We start from the raw sequence: 26454 nt of genomic DNA, 5'->3' as shown, positions 1-26454 counted from the left end.
GTTGGCTCCCCTTGTGTGACCACAGATTTCAAAAGCTAGACTTTTTGGTGTGTGTACAAGTAAATTTCAAATTGTGGTTTTATTCAAATAGCTGGTTAGCAAATCTCAAGACAGCTCCTAATGGGAACCGTCCATATGGATGACACACAGGTACGTCACGAGTGATTTTTTACAGCTAGACTGGAGAATGAGAGATGGAGATGGACAGGCTAGGGCATGAAGTCTCTCCTGTATGTATAAGGTCAGATGGTACCAGAATCAAAGAAAGCGGTTCTATACACTCTTAACATGGGATTGTTTTTCCCCCAGACATTTTCAAAGTGCTGGTGGTGATGGGAGGGGAGCATATACCCCCAAGGGGGCATCAACCCAACTGAGAAGCAGATGTATGAGATGCTGCAGACATGTGGGACTAGAGAAGAGAGTCAGAAAACTGCCCATAAAACTGAACTCATAGAACATAGAGGAAAGTGGTGGTTTTCAGCGGGGAGGGGGTGGGGAGAGAAATGGAGAGATGATGGTCAAAGGGCACAAACTTCCAGTTATAAGATGAATAAGTTCTGGGAATCCAAAGTACAGCATGGTGATTATAGCTAAATATAATGTGTATATAGTGTATTATATATATACACACACACATAGATACACACTATATATAATGTATATACATAATCTGTATGTCATACTGTGTTATATACCTGCAAGTTATACAGAAAAGGAATGGTAATTAGTGATGTGATAGGGGTGTTAGCTAACACTACCATGATAATCATTTTGCAATACAGTTGATCCTCGAACAACTAGGGGGTTAGGGGCGCTGACCCTCTGCACAGCCGAAACTCTGCATGTAACTTATATAGTCAGCCCTCCGTATGTGTGGTTCCTCTCCATCTGCGGTTCAACCAAACTCGGACTGTGTAGTACTGTAGTATTGGGTTGGCCAAAAAATTCATTTGGGTTTTTCCATAACATAGAGGAAAGAATCCATATATAAGTGGACCGTGCCCTTCCAACTCATGTTGCTCAAGGGTCAACTGTATGTAAGTATACACATCAAAACACTGTACATCTTAACACATCAAAACACTGTACAACTTAAATTTACACAATCTCATATGTCAATTATATCTCAATAAGACTGGTTAAAAAAAAAAGAGTGCCAAATACAACTTCTGTAAATTATCAAAGTATCTTTAGACAGAACTCATCATTTTCCCTTTGTACAGGGGGATCCAGGGTTTGTAAGGCCTGAAGTTTATGCAATTTGGGGAGTGATTTTTTTCCCCAGCTTTACTGAGAAACAATTGACACACATCACTGTATAAATTGCAGGCATACAGCATGGTGGTTTGATTCATATATTATGAAATGATTACCACGGTAGGTTCAGCTAACATCCATCTTCTCATATAGATGCAATAAAGAGAGAAAACAGAAGAATAAAAGGAAAATGTTTTTCTTTGTGATGAGAACACTTAGGATTTACTCTCTTAACTACTTTCCCATATATTTTTTTTTTCTTTCCCATATATTGTACAGCAGTACAATAGACGGGAAACTATAGTTATCATGCTGTACGTTACATCCCTAGTAGTTATTTATCTCATAACTGGGAGTCTTACCTTTTGAGCACCTTCCTCTAATTCCCCTTTGTCCCCACCTCTGGTAGCTGCAAGTCTGATCTCTTTGCGTTTTGGTTTTTTGTTGTTGTTTCTTGGGGGTTTTGTTTTTGGTTCCACATAGAAGTGAGATGATACAGTATTTTTCTGGGGAGCTCTCTTTAAGAAAAAGAACACAGAAATAATTATGAATACAAACCTAGATGCTAATGTGAATGCTTATTAGGAATGAGAAGAGAAATTGCAACAGATTACTGGAACCATGGAAAATGAGGTCCCTTTCTTTTGAGGAATGATTGCAAGGAAATGATTCCTGATTGTAACCTTGCCTCTCCTCACCACATAGAACTGTCTACATTTCCCAGTAACAACCAGAACTCCTTGAAGGTTGGTCTGAGTGAAGGACCCTGATACTTACATTTAATTAACTAGCATCACTGTAAATCTGCCTCTACACTGCAAACTAGGTTTCCTTTCTTAATTAACTAGGTAAATAACTAATGCATCAACTTACATTAGTTTGCACTGGAAAGATAGAGGATGATTACTCTAATCCTCAAGATTTCACAGCAGGGAGGACACTTCCACAGGAAGGCGATGGTAGAAGGTCTCCAAAATGACCACCATCACTTCCTTCCCTCCCTGTACAAGCACGCTGCTCCTCTCATCAAGGGTGGATTCTAGTTCTCCTCTCCTCAAATGTGGACCCACCTTAGTGATTTCTTTAATCACCAGCATGTGGAAGAGGTGATGTTCTGGGACTCCTGAGGCTAGGTCTTAAAAAGCTTTGTAGCGCTTCCCTGGTGGCGCAGTGGTTGAGAGTCCGCCTGTTGATGCAGGGGACACGGGTTAGTGCCCCGGTCCGGGAGGATCCCACATGCCACGGAGCGGCTGGACCCGTGAGCCATGGCCGCTGGGCCTGCGCGTCCGGAGCCTGTGCTCCGCAACGGGAGAGGCCGCAACAGTGAGAGGCCCGTGTACCGAAAAAAACAAAAAAAAGCTTTGTAGCTTCTGCCTCAGTCTCTCAAACCACTCCTCTTGGGATGTTTCCCCTCAGAATCCAGCTGCAGTAATGCCATAAGAAGCCAAAACCACATGGAGAGGCTGTGTGTAGCTGCCTCGACTCAACGCTCAGCTGACAGCCCACATCAACTGCCAACCATGTGAGAGAGCTGTTTCGGACTTGCAGCCCATCTAGCCTTCAGATGACTCCAGCCCCAACTGATAGCCAACTGTGACCACGTGAGAAGCACCCAGCCGAGCCCATTCAACCCGCAGAAGTATGAAAGATAATAATAAATTCTCCTGTTAAGCCTCTAAGTTGTTTTGTAGTCAACAGAGGCACAAAGGCATTGTATTGTGATGGGCCCCTCTCCCTATAGGATTGGTGAGAAGGGACACGGGACAGCGAGCCCGTTGGAGTTTTCTCCTTGGTCCCTACTTGTCCATAAGCAGCACCTGTCCCTCTGTTCCTGTCCTCCAGCAGGTAAATACCAGGAAAACCTCCCTTGGTGGGGTGGGGAGATGAGAGACAGTCCAGGAGGCAAGTTTAATTTGAGGGCTGGAGGTGAGGAATAAAACGTCCATTTTGGTCTTAGATCCAAACCGCGGTTTCCAGTCTAACTTTACCCTCGCTATAAAGTTATTTTCATCCCAGACTCCTGTGTCTGTTTTTTAAATTGGTTCAGAAAACTCAGAGGGAAAAAGGATAAAATTATTTTTCCTCTTCAGACCCCAACAAGCAACCTTCTTCCTTTCTCACAGGCTAGAAAGCAAAGTTTAATTTTTTAAAAATTTCACCCTGCTTCATCCTCTAAAAATCAAGTGTGCCCTCAGTTCTTGTTACGTGGTTTTGTGAAATGCCTCTCCCCTGTGCCTCCTTTTGGCTTTCCTGGTCCCTGCCCCAGCTCAGAGCCTCACTGCCACATGGTTTCACTTCTACGGCGGCCTCCCGGTCTGCACCTCCCCATCCACGTGCTGTTACAAGCTAAGATTTCCACCGCCACATTCACTTATCACGCTGATCCCCTTGCTGAAGACCTGATCTGCCGCCTCGGGTCCAGTTCTAGGCCCTCCATGATAATTCGCTTGATGATAGCTAATAGCCCTTCAAGCTAATCTTCCAAACATTCTGTAAGGCAAATTTTACTTCACACCAGACTCATTGCTGCTTCCTTCTTTTATCTTGTCCTCCCTCTTCAGATTAGATGGTGTTCGCTCTCTCCCTTCTCTGAATTCCCCTAGTCCCTTAGGAAGCAGGACTCACAGGGTTTACGGCTGATTATTCTTTGGCCTTCCAAGTGCCCCAAATTCTAATTGCTTGAGGACATGTTCCCCAGTGTGCTCCTCGATAAACACTATTGGACTCATGTTTACTCTCTGTGTAAACAGCCAGTGAGATTCTGTGGTCTTGATGGAATAAACGATCTAATGTTTATTATGCCAGATTCTGTTTTAAGTACTTTTTATGTCATTTAACTTGTTCCTTGCGTTCCTGGGTATAACAACCCTATTGTCCTCTTTTTACTGAGGAGGACACTGAGATTTGGGTAAAGTAACTTTCTTATAATCACCCAGCTAGTAAGTAAAGAGATAGAGCTTGAGCCCATGACTGACTACCAGGTCTGAGTTTCTAACCACAATATCACACTGCCTCCTAATGTATTTTTGAGGGGTCTAGGGGATTTTTTAATTCCTCCTCTACCACCCAAAGATAATTACTGTAACATTCGAGAAAATTTCCTTCTCAAGACCTACATTTTTACATATGTGTATACATATGCACACAACTTTTTTACCTACTTACGATCAATTTTTTGTATATACAATCCTATTTTGTTTCACTTAATGTAGCCCAGCCATCTCCCTGTATCACTGTGCACCAATATGGTTTTTTTATGAATTGGCCAGACTGCAGAAAGTACACAATACAATCAAACATGCTCGTTCCCAAAACAGGATTTTGGCTTGGGGCATGAAAAGCTACTGAGAATCAGAAGACCGTAAATGTTCAGGAGTCGACGTGAGATTTTAAATATTGTTCATGTTTTCATGGGAGACAACAGGGGTGTCTCAAACAAAACAGTCATTCTTCTCTTCACCTGAAAGGGAATACTGGGAATCCCCTGTAAGTGCAAAGGCTTCCAGAAGCCAGTGCATAAGGAAGACTAATGTTTACTGACCATCTCTGACCATGTACCAGACCCTGTGCCATGCAATTCCATAGATGTTCTCATTTGTTTTTCCCAGCACCTTGTCAGTCTAGGCATTTCCACCCCACCTGCAGCAAGGGGAAAGCAGGCTGAAAGAACTTGTAGAGGTCACAGGTAATGCCGGTGCTAGGGAGGGAGTTCAGATACTGGAGCCTAAGGTCTTCCTTCTTTTAGAGAAGCCTGTTTCAGATGAAAGAAAAAAATGAAATCTAGATGAAGAGAACCAAGAATGACCTAAATGAGTGAGCTGGAGTCACAGAAAACAGCTGAGAGGAATCCTGAACACTAAGGAGAGGAAAAATGAAGCCAAGAGAAAATCAGGCTCCCTTGTGGTTCAGTGTGGCGGGGGCGGGAGGTGGGGGACTGCTGAGTTGATGGGGTTGGCTTTGCAAACCGGCCCCCAGACAGAAAAAGACCTCATTCTTCCAAGAGCCCGAAAGGGGCCTAAAGTCCAGCACAGTCTTGGAGTAGAGGCCAGAAAGCGAGAAAGACATTAAGAGGAATCCTAGCTCTAGGGAAGGGCCTGTCACAGGCCAGAAATGGGTGCGGAGTAGAGAACATCTGTAGGTTTAGGCTGCAGGCCTGGGCCACGCTGTCTGAGGAATAGGTCATGAGGTGTGTGCTGGACGGGGTGGAGAACTGCTGGACAAGAAGGTGCAGAGTGACTCTGAATTCACAAATCCTCTCCTTCTCCACTTGAACTCTAGGGTGATACACAAAGGTTGAGCGAGAGGATGGGAGACCCGATGGGGGTGTTTCCCTTATGCAGGAGAGGCTCCAGTTACACGGGGGCATGATGCCGTGGACCAGGGGAGGGTCAAAACGCTTCCTACGCTCGGCAGACAGACCCGTGCTGGGTTGATGGGGGCCTCCTGTGGAATTCAGTTCTCGGCCAGAGATTCCCTACCTTCGACCTGGGGAGATATGTGGGAGGCTCAGCAAACCTGGCGGCCGCTCTTTGGGTTTGGCAAACTTGAGATTTTTCCAGTGCCTTGTGTTCAGCGAAACCAAAAATGTGTTTGGCTAGAAACGCTTCTCTAATTTTTAAACCCCTGTGCATTTTTTACGTAAATTTGATCCACATGGTTTTGATTTATTTTTATTTAACTCATCAAGTCAAATTAGGAGCTACAATGATGAATGGGAACAATGCTGATTTCCAAGAAGATGTTTGAGCCTTTTTTCTTAGAACTAAATCACATTCCACCCCCCCAACACACACATACCCCACTTCCTTGCAACTGTTAAAACTACCAGCCTGAGCTGAGTTTGAAATTTAGAACCCAAATGTGAAATAAAGACCCATGCTTGGCAAAGATGAAGCGTAGCAGGGGAATGTTCTTAGGAAGTCATGGTTAGAAAGCCAGGGTAGGCTTGGGGTGCAGGTGGGGGAATAAAGGCAGCAAGGGAGCCAGTTATTCCTTATTAGATGGTTTAAATAAATTTACCCGGCTTGGTGGGCTCCCAGCAGAAGCCCCCTAGCCGTTTCTCCAGGGTCTGACTTTATCACTGCCACCCAGGGAAAAGGAGTTTCTGCCCCAAGACCGGGGATGTGGGGTTCCCCTGTACCCATCTTTTCTTCTGCACTCCTGCATCGGAGCTGATTCAAGCTGCTCCCCTCTCTTCCCTCGGACCTTCCTCCCCCTTTCCTGGCTCTGGCTAAGGCCTCCCCATCTGGAAACGTTTAAAATGTACAACGATTTTAATCTCGTGCAAAAGAATCTTGAGATTTACACTACGTACCCATTAAGCTAAATTATAGGTGCACAACCTCATTTTGCACAATTCTGTCTGGCCTAGGGTGGCACACACAGAAGGCCAGTCCTGTCTTTCCCAATTACTTTTTCTATCACACCATCATTTTCCACAACTGCCGTCTGAGGCCGGCCATATTTCTCTGAGGAACTCTGGCCACTAAGGTCCCAGACAGAGGTACTCTCTTCAGAGCCCCTTGAAACAGTTCTCAGTGGGTCCCTTCAACACTATCCAAGAAGATTTCCTTGAACTCAGCTTCCCTCTCCTACAGAGCCTGATCGAATTGGACAAATGAGTACAAGGATCATCTTGTTAGTTAATAACTGTACAACCATGGGGGAGTTAATGTACTTCCTTGGATCTCAATTTCCTGGTCTGTAAAATGGGTATAAAAACCACACACACCTCACAGAATTGTTGTGAGGATTACATGAGATGCTGCACGTAAAAAAAAAAAAAAAAAAAAAAAGTATATCATCCGGCCCAGACTTCCAGACAGGTGACATGAAGTTTCTGATCAACCACCTGGGATTTTTTCGTCAGTCCTCGGGGACTCTCCCATACTGGCCCAAGTTTTAAACCTACAGTCTCTTCTTGGGATCCACAGGAGCACCGTGATTGGAAGATCTATAACCTAACTGCATAGAGACCATTCTTCTGAAAACCAAACTTCTCACTTTATATAGAAAATGTGTGTGTGTGGGGGGGGAGGGTGAGAAGGTTTTCACTCTCCTTTAAGGAGCAAAATGGTTATCAGTGTTTCCTGAGAAGCCCTCACCCCCCATATAGTCACACTTTACCTGTGTTTTTTGGAAAGGTGACAGTACCATTTAATATGCCTGATAAATGCCTCCCTCCCAAGGGGGAAAATATAGACATCCATGAGTCTAGCATTGGCTTGGCCAAAAAGTTTGTTCAGGTTTTCCATACGATGTTACGGAAAAATCTGAACGGACTTTTTGGCCAACCCAATAGTTATTGGTTTTCTCTGGCCAGGAGGAGTTTCAGCAGTAATTCAGGGATCCTTCTGTTGGCCAGAATAGAGGGAGCAGGGATCCACCAACTTCCAGGGACCCTTGGACATTTTATATCATAAGGGTTCTTACCATGCAGAATTGCTATGAAGGCGAAAAGAGAGACATCTGCAGATGGTAATTATTATTTCCACCAAGCTGACCTCACTTGACATCCTGGGTGATATCAGGAAATGTGCGTATCTTCCACGCCTGCTATTTACTAGAGATTTCCCTCTTAACCTCCTGTGGCTAGATCTATTTTCGATGTCAGCCTCAGCAATAAAGGACTCTAAAGGAACTAGCCCTGCTCACAGCCCTGCCAAAGGGGTAGGCCTGGGTGGCCGATGGTACCCATCGCTGGCTCTGGAGTGGACAGTCTACAGGCTGGGAAGTCACTTGTGACCTCGGAGAAAAGGTGAGTTGAGCCAATGAGATTCCTCTCTGGGAACGTGCAATTGGGGGAGTCAGAACCTGGCTGTCTGGTGGCAGAGACATATGGAGCATGGCTGGTCTCAGGGCTGCCTGGATTCCAGAGCCACCTTCGCTCCCATAAAGCCTGGCTCTGCAAGGGTTCTTCTTGTGGACCCCATAAATATCTCTTCTGACATTATTAAACACCTCCTTTTTTTGAGTCAGCATGAGTGGGTCTCTGTTTCCTCCAACAAAAAGAGCCTTCGCTACAAACACAGCACCCACCCTTGGGAAGAACATGCAGATGGAGCTATGTCTAAACATTCAGGGATTTCCAGTGTGAGGCACAGTTTCAACAGTTAATTACACGGTATGCAAATACCGCTGGTTCCTGACTCACCCCTCCCTGGCTCTCCTCTACTGTACAAATTGCAAACATTTCTCTCCCTCACGCAACCTCCTTTGCAGCTAGGGGCGGTCATGTGACACAGTTTTGGCCAATGAGATGCAAGTGAATGTCTACTGGGACAGATAGGCTGTCCCCTCCTTCCTGCCTTGCATGAAAATGTTATGCTTGGGGCTTCTGTCACCATCTTGCAACTACGAAGGAAAAAAAGATGCAGAGGTGTTACCCCTGGCACATTGGAGGTGCTGCACCAACATGAACAGTCACCAAATTCCAGCCTCCGCGATATGTGAGAAAATATATCCCTAAACTACTATTACTTAGAGTGTTCTATCACTTAGAAGTAATATCTTTTGTAAATGATATACCTTGAAATAGAACTTGACATTGTTTCCTGTATTATAAGAAAAATGATTTTTTAAACCAAATATATGACAACTTGTTTTTCAGTTAACTTCTCTAGACATCAACTGAATGACATCAGCTTTCTAGGCAATTAAAAATCTAAGAGGGGGGCTTCCCTGGTGGCGCAGTGGTTGAGAGTCCGCCTGCCAATGCAGGGGACGCGGGTTTGTGCCCCGGTCTGGGAAGATCTCACATGCCGCAGAGCGGCTGGGCCCATGGGCCGTGGTCGCTGAGCCTGCACGTCCGGAGCCTGTGCTCCACAACGGGAGAGGCCACAACAGTGAGAGGCCCGCGTACCGCAAAAAAAAAAAAAAAAAAAAAAAGCAAGTTCATTCTGGCTGGTGTAGGGGAACAAAGATCAGATTTTTTCTTTTTTAAGTTAGACCAAATTATAACAAGCCTTGAATGCCAAGTGAAGAAGTCTGTGCTTTAGTCCCTGAGCCTTGGGGTGTTGTTGAAGGTTTCTGAACAAACAGGTGTCAGAGTAGTTGTTTAGGAAAATTGGCCTGATGGCAATATGTGGGCTGGATTGAGAAGGCAAGGAATGCCACTAGGGGCTGTGCAGCCATCTGGGTGGGAGGCCATGAGGGAAGAACCAGCACAGTCCAAGTGAGAATGGAGTGGGGAAAAGAAACAGACATGAGAGACACTGCAGAAGTACATGTGACACAAGTTGGCTACTGTCTGGATCTGGGGTGTGAGTCATGGGAAGAATAATGTAGAAAACATGTTCTTGTACCAAAGAGAAACAAAAGCTTCATGCGGTACCTCTGGAGCTGAAGACAGGAATGGTTTTATGTAGATGTTGGAGTCATGCACCTTCAGGTCATGGTCCCCAAGTCCCCTGGTCACTCCAATAGTCGCCATTACTCGGGCCTAGGAGTATAAGCAGAGGGTCATCAGAAACACACACACACACACAGAGAAAGTATTCTCACCACAGTATGGCTGCCACGGGCTAAGAGAGAAGCAGTCGTTCTCCGGTTCTTCCTGCCCCTCTCCATGCCCCTGGCTGCTAACTTCTGTGGGTACTTGTTTCCAAGGAAGGGCCCACCAAGGTCACTTGCATACTTGAGGAGTGGCTTTTCTAGCAATTATCTTAATTTTAATGGACTGCTGCTGTCTCATTTCAGATTTCTTTTGCAGAGACTGGAGGGAAGGGTGTCCAATAAACTAAATACAATACAGCTGTGATGTCTACAGCTACTGAAATCAATTCAAACCAAATCCAACCATCTGCCCATCCCCCCATCCAGCCATCCCCCCCACCCATCTGCTATACATCCATCCTTCACGTGTTTACTGAACACCTGCTACGTCTCTGGTTCTGTGATAAAAGATGTAAAACCATCAGAGGCAGATCCTGCCCACCCAAAGCTCATATATTACACTTTACGGCTGGAGAAAATAAACCATTAGCAACTCTATAACCTGTCCTGCTAACATCTTCACAAATTCCATCTGGGTGGAAAGGAACATGATGTCACTTTGCTGTAAATACACAGACACCTTATAGCTGAGACCACACCATCTGTAGCTTTCTCTACATGGTTGCCCAAATGCTTTAAGGAAGCAATACGATTAAACTAATGCCTACACTGTCAGCCTAATGATCTCCTGGGAGGCCACAGATTTGATTTACTCAAACATTTATTGAGCACCTACTATGTGCAGGCACCCTGCTGTGGGGGACAAATATCTAAGGCCTGGTCTCTCCTACAAAGGAACTTGGTAAGGGAGGCTAAGAGGTACATGTCTAATTAACAACATATGGAATAGGGCTGAGTGCTGAAAGACACATGAACAATGGGTTATATGAGTTCAGAGGAGGTAGAAATTCTACTAAGAAGTTTCCCTGGAGCAGGGGGCACTACATTTTTGTGCAGAAGGATATCCAGCATCAAGACAGGTAAACACAGAGGGATGGGGTGAAACTCATTCTGGGTGGACCGAAGCCCACTGCTCTAACACTCGGATCACAACACTGTACCTGGTGTAGTGTCATGGTTCAAAGACCTGAACTTGAATCCTCGCTCTAATGCTTGGGTAATAAGAATAACTTATAAATGCTAAGGCATGAATCTAACACTTTACCATATCTTCATCCTACTTTCCCCAAAAAGCTGTGGATTTTGGAGCTGGTTTCACACCAGAAGGTGGGCAGGTTTACTGTCAAGTGGAAATGAAACCGTAGCACATATTTCAAAGACAAGAATCAAAGGGGGTGAAATGCAGACACAGGAATGTGGACCTGGGGACCTCTGGTCTGGCACTGCTCTGCCGGGGGCCTGGCTCAGCTCCCTTCTAGCTGAGACGCGTTCAGCTCTAAATGTGGACATTCTGAGTCCCTTGTAGCCCTTCTACTCTCCTTCCTGCTGTGGCACCTTCTCTGGTTGGACGTTTTAGTCCAAAGAAATCTGGTATTTCTGCTAGTTACTGAATTTGTTTACATGTCCCACACAAGTCCTTCAAAGCACTGGCAGAAATTAAATGAAAAGTAACAGCAGTGAAAGTATTCTGAAATTTCTGGGGAGGCCGTGTGCAGAGAGGAAGGAGAAAACCCCTGTAAAGGATCAAGACAGAACTGATGTGTTGTAAAGCTTTCTGCAGAGATCACGGACTCCTGGGACAGAGGAGGCATGCTACTTTGGTACAGGGCATGCCTGGAGCAGACTGACGCCACAGTGGCTTTTAAATAGGTCAACAGGTACAATGACTGAACTTGTCAGCTACATATCACAGAACTGTCAAGCCCTAATTAACTGAAATGCTGGAGGAACATGATGTCCTGGTGAATTGAACTGTTTGCTAAACTGGGAAAACCCTTGCTCTTTTCAATCTTTTTGCTGGTTATCTTTGAAGAACACATTTATCCATTTTCCTGTGGTACCAAGGAGAGTATACTGAACATAACTGAATAGCTTATTAAATACTCATGGATTTACGGACGGCCTGCCATGCGTCAAGTACCAGGCTGGACAGGTACTAAGGATACAAAGGCAACAGCATGTGGTCCTGAGCTTACTGGGAGTCACTGGGTAGCAGCAGGGTAATACTGAGAATTTCAGCACCACAAAGAACTGCAGCTGCAGGCGTAGATCACTGGGCTGAGCGATGTGCACTGACGGCGCCCACTCTACAGAAAGATACACGAAACCCTACCAGGAGTAGAGCTCTACCCTGTCATGATTCTCAACCAGGGATGGGGCAAGTTAGTTTGAAAAATGATGTGTTTATTGATCAACTAGCTGTGTTTCATTTCCCTCCATGAAATGTCTCCTTCCAGCGAAATCACTGCTGGGCTACACTGAGCCCAAAACCTAATCCTGTGTGTTCTCTTTCACACACACGCACGCACGCACGCATGCACGCACACGCCCACACACACACTCAAGTTCTGCCCGTGAAGGCAAGGCCTCCTTCGGTTTTCTTATGAGTCACTTCATCCTGATAAAAGCTATCAAATGCTGAAAAAAATTTCAGTTGAAGATTCTTTTCAATGTGACCACATTTTTCACTTCTAATTGGAACTCTCAGCGCCTAGTTGAAATGTATTCGTGTTTGGAGGAAGAATGCAATGATTCAGAAGGTGTTTGTTCTTCCTGGGAAATGGCTTCAAAGCTTCCTCATCTCTGCTCCAGGACTGCGACCCTCTCCAGTCTCTGCTCAGAGACCACTTCAAGATCAACAGCCTTCCTTAAGCTCAACAATGTTTGATTCTGACTGAGGCCCTGGGAGCTGGTGACGGATGGCCTTCGCTATCTCCGCCTGGCATCTGGTCCATGTGATCCTATAGTTTAATCAGGGTGAAACTTTGGATCCCCTTTCCATGGGGCAAGCGGAGAAGCCACCTTGCAAAGCCTGAGCTTCCGTGGTGGGATGTGAGGGCACTAGAAGGAAGTGGAAGGCCACGGCTCCACATCTGGTACCACCCCTCGCCAGCTGTGTGACTCCCTGAGCAGTTTTAACCTCGGAGTCCCGGCTGCCTCATCTACCAAATGGATATAAGGCAGCCAGCTCTGCCTGCCTCGTGGCTTGTTGTCAGATACACAAGGAGATGATGTATGTGAAAGTGGTCGTGTTTAAACACTGTGAAAAGTTATTCAAATGGATTGAGAAGGGGGATGGCATTTTCACAAAATTAACTTTAGTCCCTCATGCTCACCACCCCCGTCCCCCAACCCTGCCACTCCTTGGACCCTCAAGACAGGAGGCCTGAAGGATGATGGAGATGATATCCTTTCAAGCTGTCAAGGCTATAAAATCATGAGCTGCTGAGTGGAACATACAGATCACCATGGGCTCCGTGGAGACAGAGCCTTGTTCTCTCAGTCCGGGGAGGGCACGTGCCTACCTTCTTGCCTTCTCCATATATAAGGGGAAACTTCAAGTCATCATCCTCAATGGTTTTGTATGCCCTGTAGGGGGATAAACAACATTTAAAAAAAAATGCTTTGCACTCAATTAGTGACCTGCTGCCCTGACACAGGCCGCCAGGTACTTTATTTTCCCTGAGATTCCATCCGGTCACCACACTGCTGATCTCTTTCTGTACAAACAGTCATTCTCCCTACAGATGTGTGTGTGTGTGTGTGTGTGTGTACATATTTTAACAAACCAGAAAATACCAAGTCTTTACAGGCTTGAAGAGAGAGAAAATGAGCTGGCATATTCACAATTAGCGAGCAGGGGTGATAGGTTCCCGTCTTAAGCATTTAGTGTCCGTGCAATAACGAAGCTCTCCAGCAGCGGCGGCAGGATTCTTGTCATTAATCTGGAGCTGTGAGAAGCAGCAACACTCAGTGGTGGATGGGGGGGCGGGGGGGGGGGCCGCTCCAAGAGCCAGTTCTCACCTTCGGGGGTTGTTTATGCCAAAGCAGCCTCGTACTGGAATGGCTGGAGAAGGAATATTTAGAGCCTGTTTGACCTCAGCCTGATATTCAAGGTTGGCAGAAAATCCTCTGTTTCACGAGAGCTATTAAATGGCCATTCGACACACAGAAAGAAAATCCACTTTACGCTTCAGTGGTTTATTCCAGACACGGCTGTCCAGATGCCACGACACACACAGCAGAGGCTGGCCAGGCTATGGTGAGAGAGCAAACGAAGGCCACGTCTTGCGATTTTGCTCACAAGGAAGTTAAAAAACCAACAAGCAAACGTGGTACCCAGTTACCAGCTGTATAACCCTGGGCAAGGAGCTCCACCTTTCTGGGTCTACGTTTCCTCATCTGTAAATGAGGATAACCACACAGGATGTGAAGAGCTTAGCACAGAGCCCGGCACTTAGTAAGTACTCAAGAAGTGGTAGCTATCGCTAGTATTTAGTAGAAAGCTAATACGTGGCACACCAGTCCCCCTTTCTGCACAATGGGCAGAACACTGCCTATTCAATTCCTCAGAAAAGTGGTAGGAAGATCAAGTAACAGATGGGGTAGGTTCTGCTAGGTTAGAGGCTAGAAGCAAGATGCTTTTCTCAACTAATATCTCCTGAGTGCATGAAAACAATTAATTTGTGACGCGCCCCCTGGTCCTGGATATATCTAGGCAGCTTGGGAGTGAACCCGACATCCAATTTATGAAGGAGCTTGACATACAAAAGAATGCAACCCGATTGAAAAAGGGCTCAACCCCAAAACTAAAGCAGGCATATCCTTATTGTCCAGGAAGTTATTTGGTTAAGTTCCTTCCCAGAGGGTAGAGGAACAGTGAAGTTTTGGCACTGGACGTGTCTGCGCTTGAGTTTAGCACTGCTTTCTGTATAGCCCCGGGAGAGCGGAGAAGCCTCTCTGGACCTCAGGCTCCTCGTTAAGTAGAGAGGCCAAAAACTCCTGGGCTTGCTGTGAGGATAAAAATGGGCTGATGAATGTGGCGAGCTTAGGAAGCATTTAGCCCAGTGCCTGGCACACGCTGAGAGCTTGATAAAAGCTAGTTGCTGCCGCTGCTGCCGTCAAGTGGGCCCAGCGGTATGCCATGGATTGAATTTTCGACAAAGGAACTGTACTATTTCCTTCCCCCAAATCTACCAAACTAACACAAGGTGGAAATAGCTACTTTGATGTTTCTATACTCCCATGAACTATTTAAGACACTGTGGTATCCAAGTCACTTGGGGACCAAACAGAGCTATTATTAGAATACACTCAGCTTGGGGATTGAACGAGTTTGTAGACCAGTGGTTCTCCATCTTGGCTGCATATGGAATCACCTGGGGAGGCGTGAAAAATCCTGATGCTCAGGTCACATCCCAGAGCAATTAAATCTGAACTTCTGGGGATGGGACCCAGGTACCAGGAATTTTTTAAAAGCTTCCCAAGTGATTCCAGTGTGCGGCCACGGTTGCGAACCACTACTAGAGACCAAAATCATTAGCTAACATTCAAAATCAGTTGAGCAATAAGCCCCCTGTCACCTTGACCCTAAAGATGACAGACTACATGGCTCAAGGGAAAGGGGGTAATGGCTTGAGAAAGGCTGTGCAGTGGGCACAAGCAGGGCTTGGGGAGCGAAGGGAGGAAGTGTGGAGAGTAAGAAGACAGGTTCAGACAGAGAGGAGGATATGCAGCGGGGATGGTCCCCAGGGAGGGGCTGGGGCCTGGAGAGCCAGGCACAGAGTCTGGAATCACTCGTGAGGCAGAAGGTGGCAGGTCTAGAGTCGAGGACTGGAAATTCTTAGAGCTCAGTGGAGACAGGCTACAAACACTCTTGCCAAGCTTGAAAAGGCGGCAAGAAACTGTCCTCTGACTCTACCGTAAGCCCAGGTAATCGAGTTCTCTCAGGGCAGAGAATTTCAGGAGAGTGAAGTCTGTGTCACCACAGCTCTGAAAGGCAGACACTCATCTTGGAGTTGTCACCCACAGGAACAAGACCGCCACAAGTGCTAACGTTACATTTTAGCCCCTGTTTCTTCATCTTCGAGAACAACAAAAAAGTTGAAAATAGAAAAGACAGCTCTGGAAAAGAAAGGTTTATTCCGTTCCTGCCATTGTTGGTTTTCAATCAAATACGAGCCCCCTCCCCTCCCCTCCCCAACAGATGACCAGGGTGAATAACTACAAATAAAGAGAGAAAGCAGAGCACCCTCCCCTCCGCAGGCTTTCAGAGTCTGAAGCACAGCTCATCACGGGACGGTAAGTGGACTTCCCGCCACGGTTAAAGTCTTAAATAACAAAGAGTAAAATACTCAAGAGTTAAAACTGGTAACGTGATTAAAGACGGTGCACATCAATGATAGCTAATAATAGTGACTGCAGCTATAACTTACCGAACACCTTGGACAAGCCCAGACACTGGGCTGGTTATTTGCGTACCATGTCTAAAATCTCTCAAAGACCCTGCAGCGTCCTATCTGACAGATAAGGAGACCGAGGTTACATTACTCTCCCAAGACCGTATCCCGTGTTAGCGGCCCTTAAGCTAAACTCAGACTGTCCCAGAAAACACACCAAAGAAATGTGATGTCAGGGTTTAGCTCTGCAGGTTTCTCCTTCTAGTCGAAGAGTCTCAAATGAGACCATTATTGCCCACCTCTCAGTGGGTAAAAAGCAGGCAATGATGGGCAACTTTGGGCAGAAAAGGAAGGGGAATTTTCTGTGTGAGGCAAAAGAGCAAAAGGGGACCATGAGGGGACAAAACCAGCAGCTGTTCCCCAACACAGCCTACAGGGAAGAACACAGGGAAGCCGCGGAAGCCACCGCTTCCCAGGTCATTTTACCTGTGGCCAAGGAGTCCGACGGAGTCCTCTCCCACAGACTGCAGGCCTCCCTCAACCTGTCCTGCAGCTTAAGGGACCACCTCAGTTTCTGCTGTTCATATTACATCCACAGTCCATGTCCAGGCTGTGGGCTTGAATCTGTACGCTTCCCAAGTGTCCTTGGCTTCCACTCCTCTCCGCTGGGGGAGGTGAGAGGATAAGAGAGGTCGGAAGCTTGAGAGCTCTAAGACATAGACGTACTTAGGGCTTAAGATGAATAGATAAAGTCTATTCCTTCACATCAGATCCTATGGTTTCCGAAATCCTGATTAAATTTTTAAAAAAACTCCCAAAACAGGGAATTCCCTGGCAGTCCAGTGGTTAGGACTCAGCGCTTTCACTGCCGGGGCCCGGGTTTAATCCCTGGTTGGGGAACGAAGATCCTGCGAACCTCACGGTGTGGCCAAAAAACAACACCCCCCCCCCAAAAAAAAACCTCCCCGAATAGATTACTCACTAGTTGACAATAATATAACTGACCAGAGATCATATTCAAATAATTACTTGTTACAAGAAAGCAAAACTGAAAGGCTTAGGAAAGATATATAGACTCTCATTTGGGGTCAATTCCTTTATGAATATTTATGAGGCCAACTGACACAAGGATGAGATGAGAAAAAAAAATAATGCAAGGCTTAAAAAGGGCTAAATAAATTAAAGGGCTTTCCCTAACTCCAGGCGGTATCCTCAGAAGTTTCCATTAAACATTTTTAAAAGTAAGTGTAATAGTTTCCCTTGCAGCGTTGATTCTGCAAAGCTGAAAAGACAAGGCACCATTGATCTGGACCCACTGGAAGGAGAAGCTCAGCTCTGGAAGAGACCAGAAGGTCACTAAGTTGGCTGTACCCCAAATGCAGGAATCCCTCCTTCAACACCCCTCACACTGGCCCTGGCCTCTGTCATCAAATGGGCTGCTGTAGACAGTCTCTGTCCGAGGAACTTTACAGGACTAACTTTGCAGTGCCACTGGAGAACAGCCCCGGGAAATTCTTTTTTAAATGGACCCAGTCCACCCATTGGTGTGTTGGTCTGTCTTCTGGGAAAACATGAAAGAAATCTAGCCTTTCTTCTACTTCAGAGCTCTGCAAATGTTTGAAGAGAGCTATCTCAAAGTTTCCTCTTTCCTAGTCTCATGAGCTGTCCTTCACAGGACCTGAGGCACCATCCCTAACCATCCGTTCAACCAGTATTTATTAACTGAGCACCAAATACCGTGCGAGGGGCCCTCTCGGAGCCTTCCAGCTTGTCACAGTCCTCAAAGAATGGCACTCAGAACTGAAAACACTTAAGCTGTGGTCCACAAAAGAATGAAATGATTACTTCTTTGATTTAGACCTTGCTCTTTTTTACATTACTGCAGCTTATATTGGCGGTATGTGCAGGTACACGTCTCTGCGTGGTTTAGGGTCATATAATGAAACGACGAGGGAAAACAAACAAACAAAAAACCCAACCAAACAAAAGCCCAGTCAGTCCACAAGAAAAAAGACCTGAGAAGGTTTCTTGACTCATCGTCTTCCTCTAGTTTACACTTACGCAATGAATATTTTGCTTTGAGTGGAAAACTCCGTTGCCCTTATAATCTTGCTAGTTTCAGTCCATCGTTCCAACCCACCAAGGGACATCGGAATCTATATCCTTTCATCCAAAAAACTCAGCTCTCCTTCTACGCTATGTCACGTTAAATTTGACAACCAGCTCTGCCATCTTCATCCGGGTCATTGAAGGAGAAAACCAACAATGCTAAGCAGAACCAGGCCATTAGAGACCTTCCTCCAGGTCAACCTAACCAGACAAAGGGTATATCAACATTTTTTGAAGGCAAGTGGATGAAAGTAAGTGCAATTTGAAAAATCGTGTTCTTGTCTGTTGGAAACAGAAGACAGACTCAACAGTAGAGGGCAGACAATGAGATATCCATGTTTAAATTACTGGGTGGTGGGGCAGGGGGTGATTTAGGACTAAGAAAGCCTGAAAACACTGATCCAGAGAGACACTGTCCTCATGAATTTTAGACTCTTTGGGTATAGCTCTCAGGCCATCTATGAAGCAACTGAACTGCTGTCCACACAGTATTTCTCCATCTTGTCCAAAGACTAAGAGAAGAAACCATCAACTTTCTTACAAAGTCGAAATACATCCGTGTACACTATTGCCACGATCAACCAGCCTGGACATCCTATCAAAACGCTGGAGATTGCTAACTGAGCTTGACTTACGAGTGAATCCAAGTTGTTCTGCAGATTACACCACCCCAGGGGATGCTGAATCTTCAAACTGCTCTCACTCCTAAGGCAAGAGAGAGGCACTGATTGCTCCCCCATCAGCCTGGCCCTTCCAGACTGCAGCTCTCCTTCTGCCTCCCCCCATCTGCTCCCACACCCCTCCCTCCCCTTTCAGGGCATTCTCCCACCTTCCCTGAGGACTTCAGTTTAGGTTTACAGATTGCTTTCCCATTCTTTCCCCTGCACGTTATTCTCAGCAACTTTACAGGCTGTGATGGTGCTTCTGGAATCTTGACCTTATAACTCCTACCTACTTCCTGATGACCTTCCTCACTGCTCCCCATCAGCACCTGGTCATATGGGCTGCATCCTCTGAGATCTGCACTCCAAGTCACCTCCCCTCTCACTCCTCTGCTGTGGCTCTCAGGCCAGGTCCCCACCCACCCACCCACTCGGTCCCGCCCTTCTAACTACCTTCTGCTACTCTTGTTTCTGGATCCAGCCTCCACTTGGCAAATGTTTACAATATTTTTCTTGCTAACAGCTTAAAATGCCTCACCTTCTTGATCCGCTAGTAAGAAGGAAACACAACAAGAGTTGAGTATTTTGTTTACTCATGTCACACCATCTCCTTCGGCCTACAGCACTGCAATTGCCTCATCGGGCCCCCCTGCAATAATCCAGGCAAGAGAGGATGGTGCCACGGCTACAGTGATGGCAGTGAAGGTGTTGGAAACCGTTCAGTTTTGTCCTTTACCTCTATTCTCAGAGCAACCAGAGTAATTATTTTAAAATGTCAGATAACGTCATTACCCTACTCAAACCCTCCAATGGCTTTCCCATCACACTTGAAATAAAAGCCAAGTAATGAGATGACCTTCTTTAAAAAAATCACTCCCCACCCCCAAACTTCCTATTCCCCTTCTTTGCTTTCTTTTTCTTCAGGTATCTCCTGCCACCTAACATTTTAAGTATTTTACCTATTTCGTTTATCTTCTCGACTGCTCCCCTGTGCGCCCTGCCCCCCACTTAAGTTCTCTGAGGACGGAGATTTTTGTTTTGCTACCCGTGGCATCCCTGGTACCTCAAAGACTGCTCAGTGCATAATGAGTGCCCAACAGATGTTTGATGAAGGGAGCAAATCAGCGAGTACTACTTACTCCAGGCAGTGGATTTATTCTGCCCTGTCGTATTTTCTTGTTCTTTATGTATTCACAAAACAAAAGCAAAAAGTCTTGTTTTCAGCAGCTGCTTCCTAAGTCTCAGCCCCTGCCCGCTCACACGCACATCCCTTTCCTGCTCTGGTCTTGCCTCGCTGTGTGCTGCTCCTTGGAGTATATGTTTTAGACACATTCACTGAACGTTTGAACTCAAGAGATCCCCGGCAGCCACAGTGATGTCTTTTCACCCTTCTGGTGAGTAGCAATTATACGACTCCTCCTGGATGAACACGTCTCATCTCTGTATCCATTTTGGAATTTTTATCAGAAAAACCTTTGCTTGTATTTTCAGACTGGCCGAGACACCTGCAAGCAAATCTTCCACAGCCATTTCTCTTTTCATCCACAGTCATCACTCCTCGGCTTAAAATTCTCCAGCGGCTTTCTATCATCTTAAAATATAACCCAGCGATGAGGCCCTCCACGGTCTGATCTTTGACACTGCTCTGACATCTTTTATACCCTGCCACATGCTCGGGACACTAGCTTTCTTCCTGTTTCTTAAATGTGCCACGGGGGCTCGTCCTTCCCTCTTCCTGGGCCATTCTTCCTCCAGACCCTCACAGAGCCAGCTGCTGGGCCTCCCTCAGAGTGCCTTCTCCAGCCGCTCATCTAAAAGTATGATGCTCTCTGCTCTTGTCTCATCTCTTCATGGTACTTACACAGCACAGTCAGAAACTACCGTATTTATTGATTTACTCATTCTGCCTCCCCCTCTAAAACATTAGCTCCATGCAACCAGAGACTTTGTTTTATTCATTGTTCTATCCTCATGTCGACAACCGTGCGGGCACATTGTGGATGGAAAGTAGACGCTAAATGGATGAATACATGAATAAAGGCTGCCACCTCCTCTTTAGCACACGCTTCCCCGCTCATTCTTCCTTAACAGCAAGCTTTTCTGGGGCTGAAATTTGGAGTTGAGTTCCATCAGCGATACCTTGGATTTTTGTCTACTCCGTTATATTAAAAGTTTAGGTTCCCTTTTATCGCCAATACGAATTTGTAGATAGTCATAAAGTTATAAAAATGGTGTTTATGATCTTCTTGCTTATCGCTTTCTCGTGGTAATTCCTAGGCATCACCTCCAGAATGGTAGCTTTTGGTGCAGTGGTTCTCCAGGGTCTACGGTGTTACCTAGATAATGTTCTTCTTCCATATTAACTCAGGCGAAAGTCTACCTGGGAAGGCAAGTCCCCACTTCAGAAAGTTCTCATCTTCGCTGGATTCCTCCATTCCCAGCCACAGCCCCCACTCTGACTTCGTAACCCACAGGCCAGGGACCCAACGTTCACGCTTTGGCACCATCCACACAGATCACTTCCCATGCTCTCCCTTCACTCCTAAGTCCTGACTTTTAACTAGAAAGAGGGATGGAAACAGCACTTGCTTCCCTAAGTCTTAATTTCCTTAGTGGGACTTCAAAGTCATTTAAGAAGAATATGACCCCTTCTGAGGGTTGGGATGGACCCTCTTCCTTCAGGGGCTGCCTCATCTTGACCATCCACTCCTGCGGCTCCAGTGACACACACCAGTGAGTCACATTCTTCCACTCGCTGACCTCTTGACACGGCCTTGGACGGCTCTCCTCCCCTGGGAGTCTTTCTTCCTGGATTCTCCCCGCCTGGCAGAGTCCACTGTGGGCGTAGAGTCAGAGGTTCTGAAGTTACAGCTGAGTCCTCACGCGGACTAGCTGTGTGAACTTGGCAAAGTCCCGCAACCTCGCTGCATTTGCTTCTTCAGCTGCCTTTCTTCACGGAAGTTTCCAAGGATTAAATGCGAGTATGTCTGGGAAGGTCCTTTGTGAAGAAGGATAAGGTGCTATTTAACTCTAAGTGGTCGTTGTTATAGTCTTAGGAGCGTCCCTCATCACTGGAGAGGTAGAGCACAGATAACCGGTCCCCACAGGCAGGAGGACAGCACATTCCCCCAGGAAAACTGCTTCCTGCTGAGGCCCCGAGACACCCCAATTCATACTTTTTCTACTGCTGCTAGTGATACCAAAGTATGAAGGAGAGCACCTTTCATCAGGAAAGGTCTATGGTTCCACTGGAAAGTGAAGACTCAGAGACTCAGAAGGGTATCTCCGAGCTAATAATCTAAAGGGGGTGCTTTTGGGTTGGTCTGAAATAGTCACAAATGGAGAATCTTCCCCCCTCAGCTAGAAGCTCAGCGCCCTTCTAGGAGGGAGGTTAAGCCCCAGGAAGTCTCATTTGCCCAGACAGAAACTAAGTCCTAGGCAGACAGAGGCACATCTCAGAGGGGCTGAGCAGGTTTGGATGGAGGATGGTAGACAGAGCGCCTCAGGCTCTGGTCCCCATCTCTGGCTTCCAACAACCAAATCTCAACAGAAGCTTGAATCCCAGGAGGCCTGGGAGGAAACATCACCGAGGCCTGGATGGTCAGGAACAGACACATGCTGAGAGCCCAAATGCTACCCGTGGCTTTTAAGAGCTTGGCATGACCTCAATTAAGCAATTCACGGAATCCACAGCGGCTCTCCCACCAACTCAGCTCTCTCCACACCCATCCTCCCCCAGACCTTCCTGGAAAAAGCAACGGGGGATTGGCAATCACCTCATTCTTCCTTTTTCCTGCCAGCCCTCTGTATTTGCAAAGGAGTCGAGCCCAAAGCCTAACCACAGAGCTCAGAAAGTAGAGGCTGCTTCCTGCTCCTGGAGATGGCCCTGCAGTGGGCGGCCCACACCCGCTCCTCCCTGCATGAATATCCATGCTTGCGTTTTCTTTAAGGCAACACAAGATTTTGGTACTTTGTCGGGTCTCTTATTTTTTTAGTGCCTTCTTTTAAGAGGCCCTGTTTCCTGGTTTCAAAGATTCACAGTTAAGAAATTCCCCCCATATTTCTTAAATTTGTCTTTGGATGAAATCTTAATATGCTGGAAAAATGTCCCCCAGCTGTCAGGGAGGGTGAATGTGAACCAAACTTAATGAGGTCATTAAGTCAGAGCCGGGGAGTAAGGCTGAGAGGCCGTGCTCAGGGCCCCAGGGTGAGTAGCAAGAGACTAAGAAACATCCCCTACCCAGCAGGTAGGCCGGGGGTTAGGAATATCCTCTCTAATGCTTCTGGGCAGCACCCTCTCTGACACAGGCTCACCACTGTATATACAAGCAGGCTTTCCTTATTTGTAGATCTGAGTTTTGAGGGATGGGGTCATATTTTGATGCACTGGGTCCCTGGATTTATGTGCCAGGAGTCGTTGTCAATGGGTATCTTAATTACTTGATTCCTGGGAAAGTCCCCCTGTGAGGCCAAGCCTCCACCAACAAATGCCACTTTATCTTCTCCTTTGGTCCTTGGACTGTCATTTAAATTAGTTGAAGCCTGCAGGCCCTAAGCTACCTACACGTTGATGCGCTGGTGCCAATCTAGTGCAACAGTCTGGATTCAGGCACAAACAGCATGCTTGAATTTAAGAGTGTGATTACTATTTGGTGATGTAATTGAAGAGAGCTGGCAGGTGCCGTGCAGCCCAGCTTGTGTATGGCTGGCTGTGATGAGAGAAACCAATGAAAGGGGAAACCTTCCGGCCCTCTCTGCAGGAAAACTTTTCATAATGGGGGGCAAGCTCTGTTCCTGACATTGCAGTTGCCCTTGAGGAAACACCCCCTGCCCCCGCCGGCACCCATTAGTAGGGCCGACCCACAAGCCCTGGGAAAATGCCTACCTCTCCCCTTCCTCCCGTCAGTATGCCTGGACCAGAGCCCGCCTGGCGTTCTGCGAGTGGTAACCATGCCTCTCTTGTGGCCTAAACACTCCTCTTCCTACCGCCAGGCCTCTGGTGGCGGCAAGACACAACAGGGCTTGCGTTCACGTCACTGGTCCATGTTCCCCGGGAGCATCCACTGGCTTAGAGCAGAGGTTTCACACTCTATGACTTTCAAAGACACGTATCGATCGTGTTAACCCAGTGTACACCCACACACACCTCAAAAAACAATATTTATGTTTACCATGTGGTATCCACTTTGATATTTTCTTTTCTCCCTGTGCAACTTAATTTAAAATGCACGTCTCCAGACACCAAACTGATTTCACAACCGCCAAATGGGTCCCCACTCACAGTTGGAAATGTGTAGAAAGGAATTTGGATAGCTGCTCCTGGTAGCTCCACATGAGGAGATCAGGCTTTGACCGGAGATGAGAGCAACAGGTTCTACCGGATTCGTTCGTGAATATTTACTGAGCACCTACTAGCCGCCAGGCACTCACACAGGTGCTGGGTATATGGAGCTAAATAAAGTAAGGGTCATTTCTTGACTCATGGGCCCAAGGTGAGCAGTGGAAAAGGATTCACATGGAAAAAAATGCTTTGAATCAGTCTACTGAAAATAGAATCCATCAGGTACACATGCAAAACAGAACAAATAATATTTCAGGACAAAACATTCTGGATGACTTTTCGGGAAATTTCAGATTTGGAAATGATCTCTGATTCAGCATCCACTTGGTGTGCATTAGCACTTGGCTAGGAGAGCTTCATATTCTAATCAATAACATTTAGATCTCCCACAGGTATGAAGCAGAGATCCTTGTTTTATGAGCACACAAATATGGAATGATTTCTGCCTCCTCAGGGACCATTCATTCTGAAACAAACATGAATTTCATGGACATCGGCCTTTATGTCGTATGAGACCAAGTCAATATATACAAATCAGGAAATAACCAAAATTGACCCCACATCCATGAATGGTGGGGAGAAATTAGCAACCTGTTTGCTACAAAGAGGGCTTTACTGCAGAGGCCAGTTCCTCCATGCTGGTCTTGCAGCCCTGCCTCACAAAGCTTCTCTCTCTGGTCATGTAGATATCTGTAGCCCAGAGCACCAAGTCCTACTGTTATTCCCTGGAAGAAGCACTTACACACTGGGACGCGAACGTATGCTACATCCTTTCAATATTTCCATTCAAGTGCCCTTGAACAGGCCGAGCTCAAGTATCTCAGAGTAAACACCCATGCTTTTTCAAGTCTTCTGTTCTTTCTTAAAAAGTGATGAGAATTTTGCATAAGCATACACACACAACATTTATTTCAAAGCTCAAAAATATCCTCCCCCACCCCCAAATCTTCAGTTGAATTAGATGCTTATCCTGCGGGACTATACTCTTCCGGAATCCTCAGCTAACACCCACATTACTCGAGCCCCAGGGTAAGAAGCACGGGCCTGGGGTGAGGGCTGCCAACATTACCAGTGGGGGGAACATAGCGCTCTCAGCTCCTGCATCAGGGTGGCCCTACTGCTTTAGATGATGGACTGCAAAGGCAGCAACTGTGAAAGCTTCTGCCATCACCTCACCCCTAACACTTAGGGAATTCTAATATACCCAACGTTTATTGTGCACTTGCTTCGCTCTAGGCACTGTTCTAAGCGCTTATATTTTTTAAACTTAGATGATTTTTAGAACAACCTTTTAAGACAGGTATTAACATGAACCCCATTACACAAGTAAAGAAAATGGAGGTCACACCGCTAGGCAACAACAGAGGTTAAGCTCATTTCCAGGTCTGCAGTAAAGTGCATTGTGCTCTTAACCACGGTCCTCTGCCCATTCTTGAAGAGCTGTGGATCTGTGTAGATACCATAAAATGGCATGATATGCAAGAGGAATGCTTAATTACTATCTCATCCTCAGAGTATATCATAAAAATTTTTAGGGTCTACCCCTCTCCAGGTTTTTACAGAAGTAAGTCGTATGCAAGTTTAAACATACCACCTTCTCGGACTGCTTCTTCCCTTGACAATATGGTGGATGTTCAAGGTCACTGCAGAATTAGGTTTAACCTGAGGTCTGGCTCTCAAGCCGTTCTGTTGATTATAGATTGAGAGACCTTAAATCTTCACACTTAGATGCCCAGTTTTTCACGAAGGGATCCAAGGCCACCCAGAAGGACTAGGCAAATTTGGGGAGGGAGTACCATTTACTCAGGATGAACAGGAATGAGAAACCAGCAAGTTAGATACCCCGGGAGCATGGTCTGCTGACCTAGCCCACGTACCTATACCGTGCCTGAGGCCTGAACTATCTATCCAGGTTACGGGCACAAGTGCCAATAAAGTAAAAGAAAGGCTCAATTCAACTCTGACCAACTGTTCGCACCTAAGGGCTTCATCACTCCTTATCCCCCCCTTCAGGTCCCATCCACAGCCCCCTCCTGAACACAGTCTTTGGTCCACGCAGGTAGACAAAGAGGTTCCCAAGCACCAGCAGGAGGATAAGCAGGAGGCTGGAGTCACAAGCCTGCTAAGGAGCCCGGTGTGCCCAGTGCCTGCTAATCAATCATTTCTGCAAGCTGTCGCTCGTCCTAGCCATGGTAAGAATAACTGGGGCTGCCCAAGGTCAATGTTTAAGGATATACAAGAATCACCTGGGAGGGAGGCTGAAAAAAAAACCCCAGAGCCCAGGACCTCA

General features: G+C 46.4%; 1 protein-coding gene across 1 annotated transcript in view; it reads right to left on the bottom strand.

Annotated features, from left to right (window-relative positions):
* PPM1H (protein phosphatase, Mg2+/Mn2+ dependent 1H) overlaps positions 1-26454 on the bottom strand; it is a 261473-nt gene that overhangs the window by 27458 nt on the left and 207561 nt on the right. Inside the window, exons 7-8 of the mRNA XM_060165666.1 lie at positions 13179-13242; positions 9593-9700 (exon numbers count right to left, since the gene is read on the bottom strand). Of these exons, the coding sequence (XP_060021649.1) occupies positions 9593-9700; positions 13179-13242 (172 nt within the window). The remainder of the gene's footprint in view (positions 1-9592; positions 9701-13178; positions 13243-26454) is intronic.

This window comes from Lagenorhynchus albirostris, chromosome 11 (genome assembly GCF_949774975.1).
Source record: "Lagenorhynchus albirostris chromosome 11, mLagAlb1.1, whole genome shotgun sequence".
Lineage (NCBI taxonomy): Eukaryota > Metazoa > Chordata > Mammalia > Artiodactyla > Delphinidae > Lagenorhynchus > Lagenorhynchus albirostris.
Note: the sequence above shows the minus strand (reverse complement) of the source record. Positions and strands in the feature narration are given on the sequence as shown.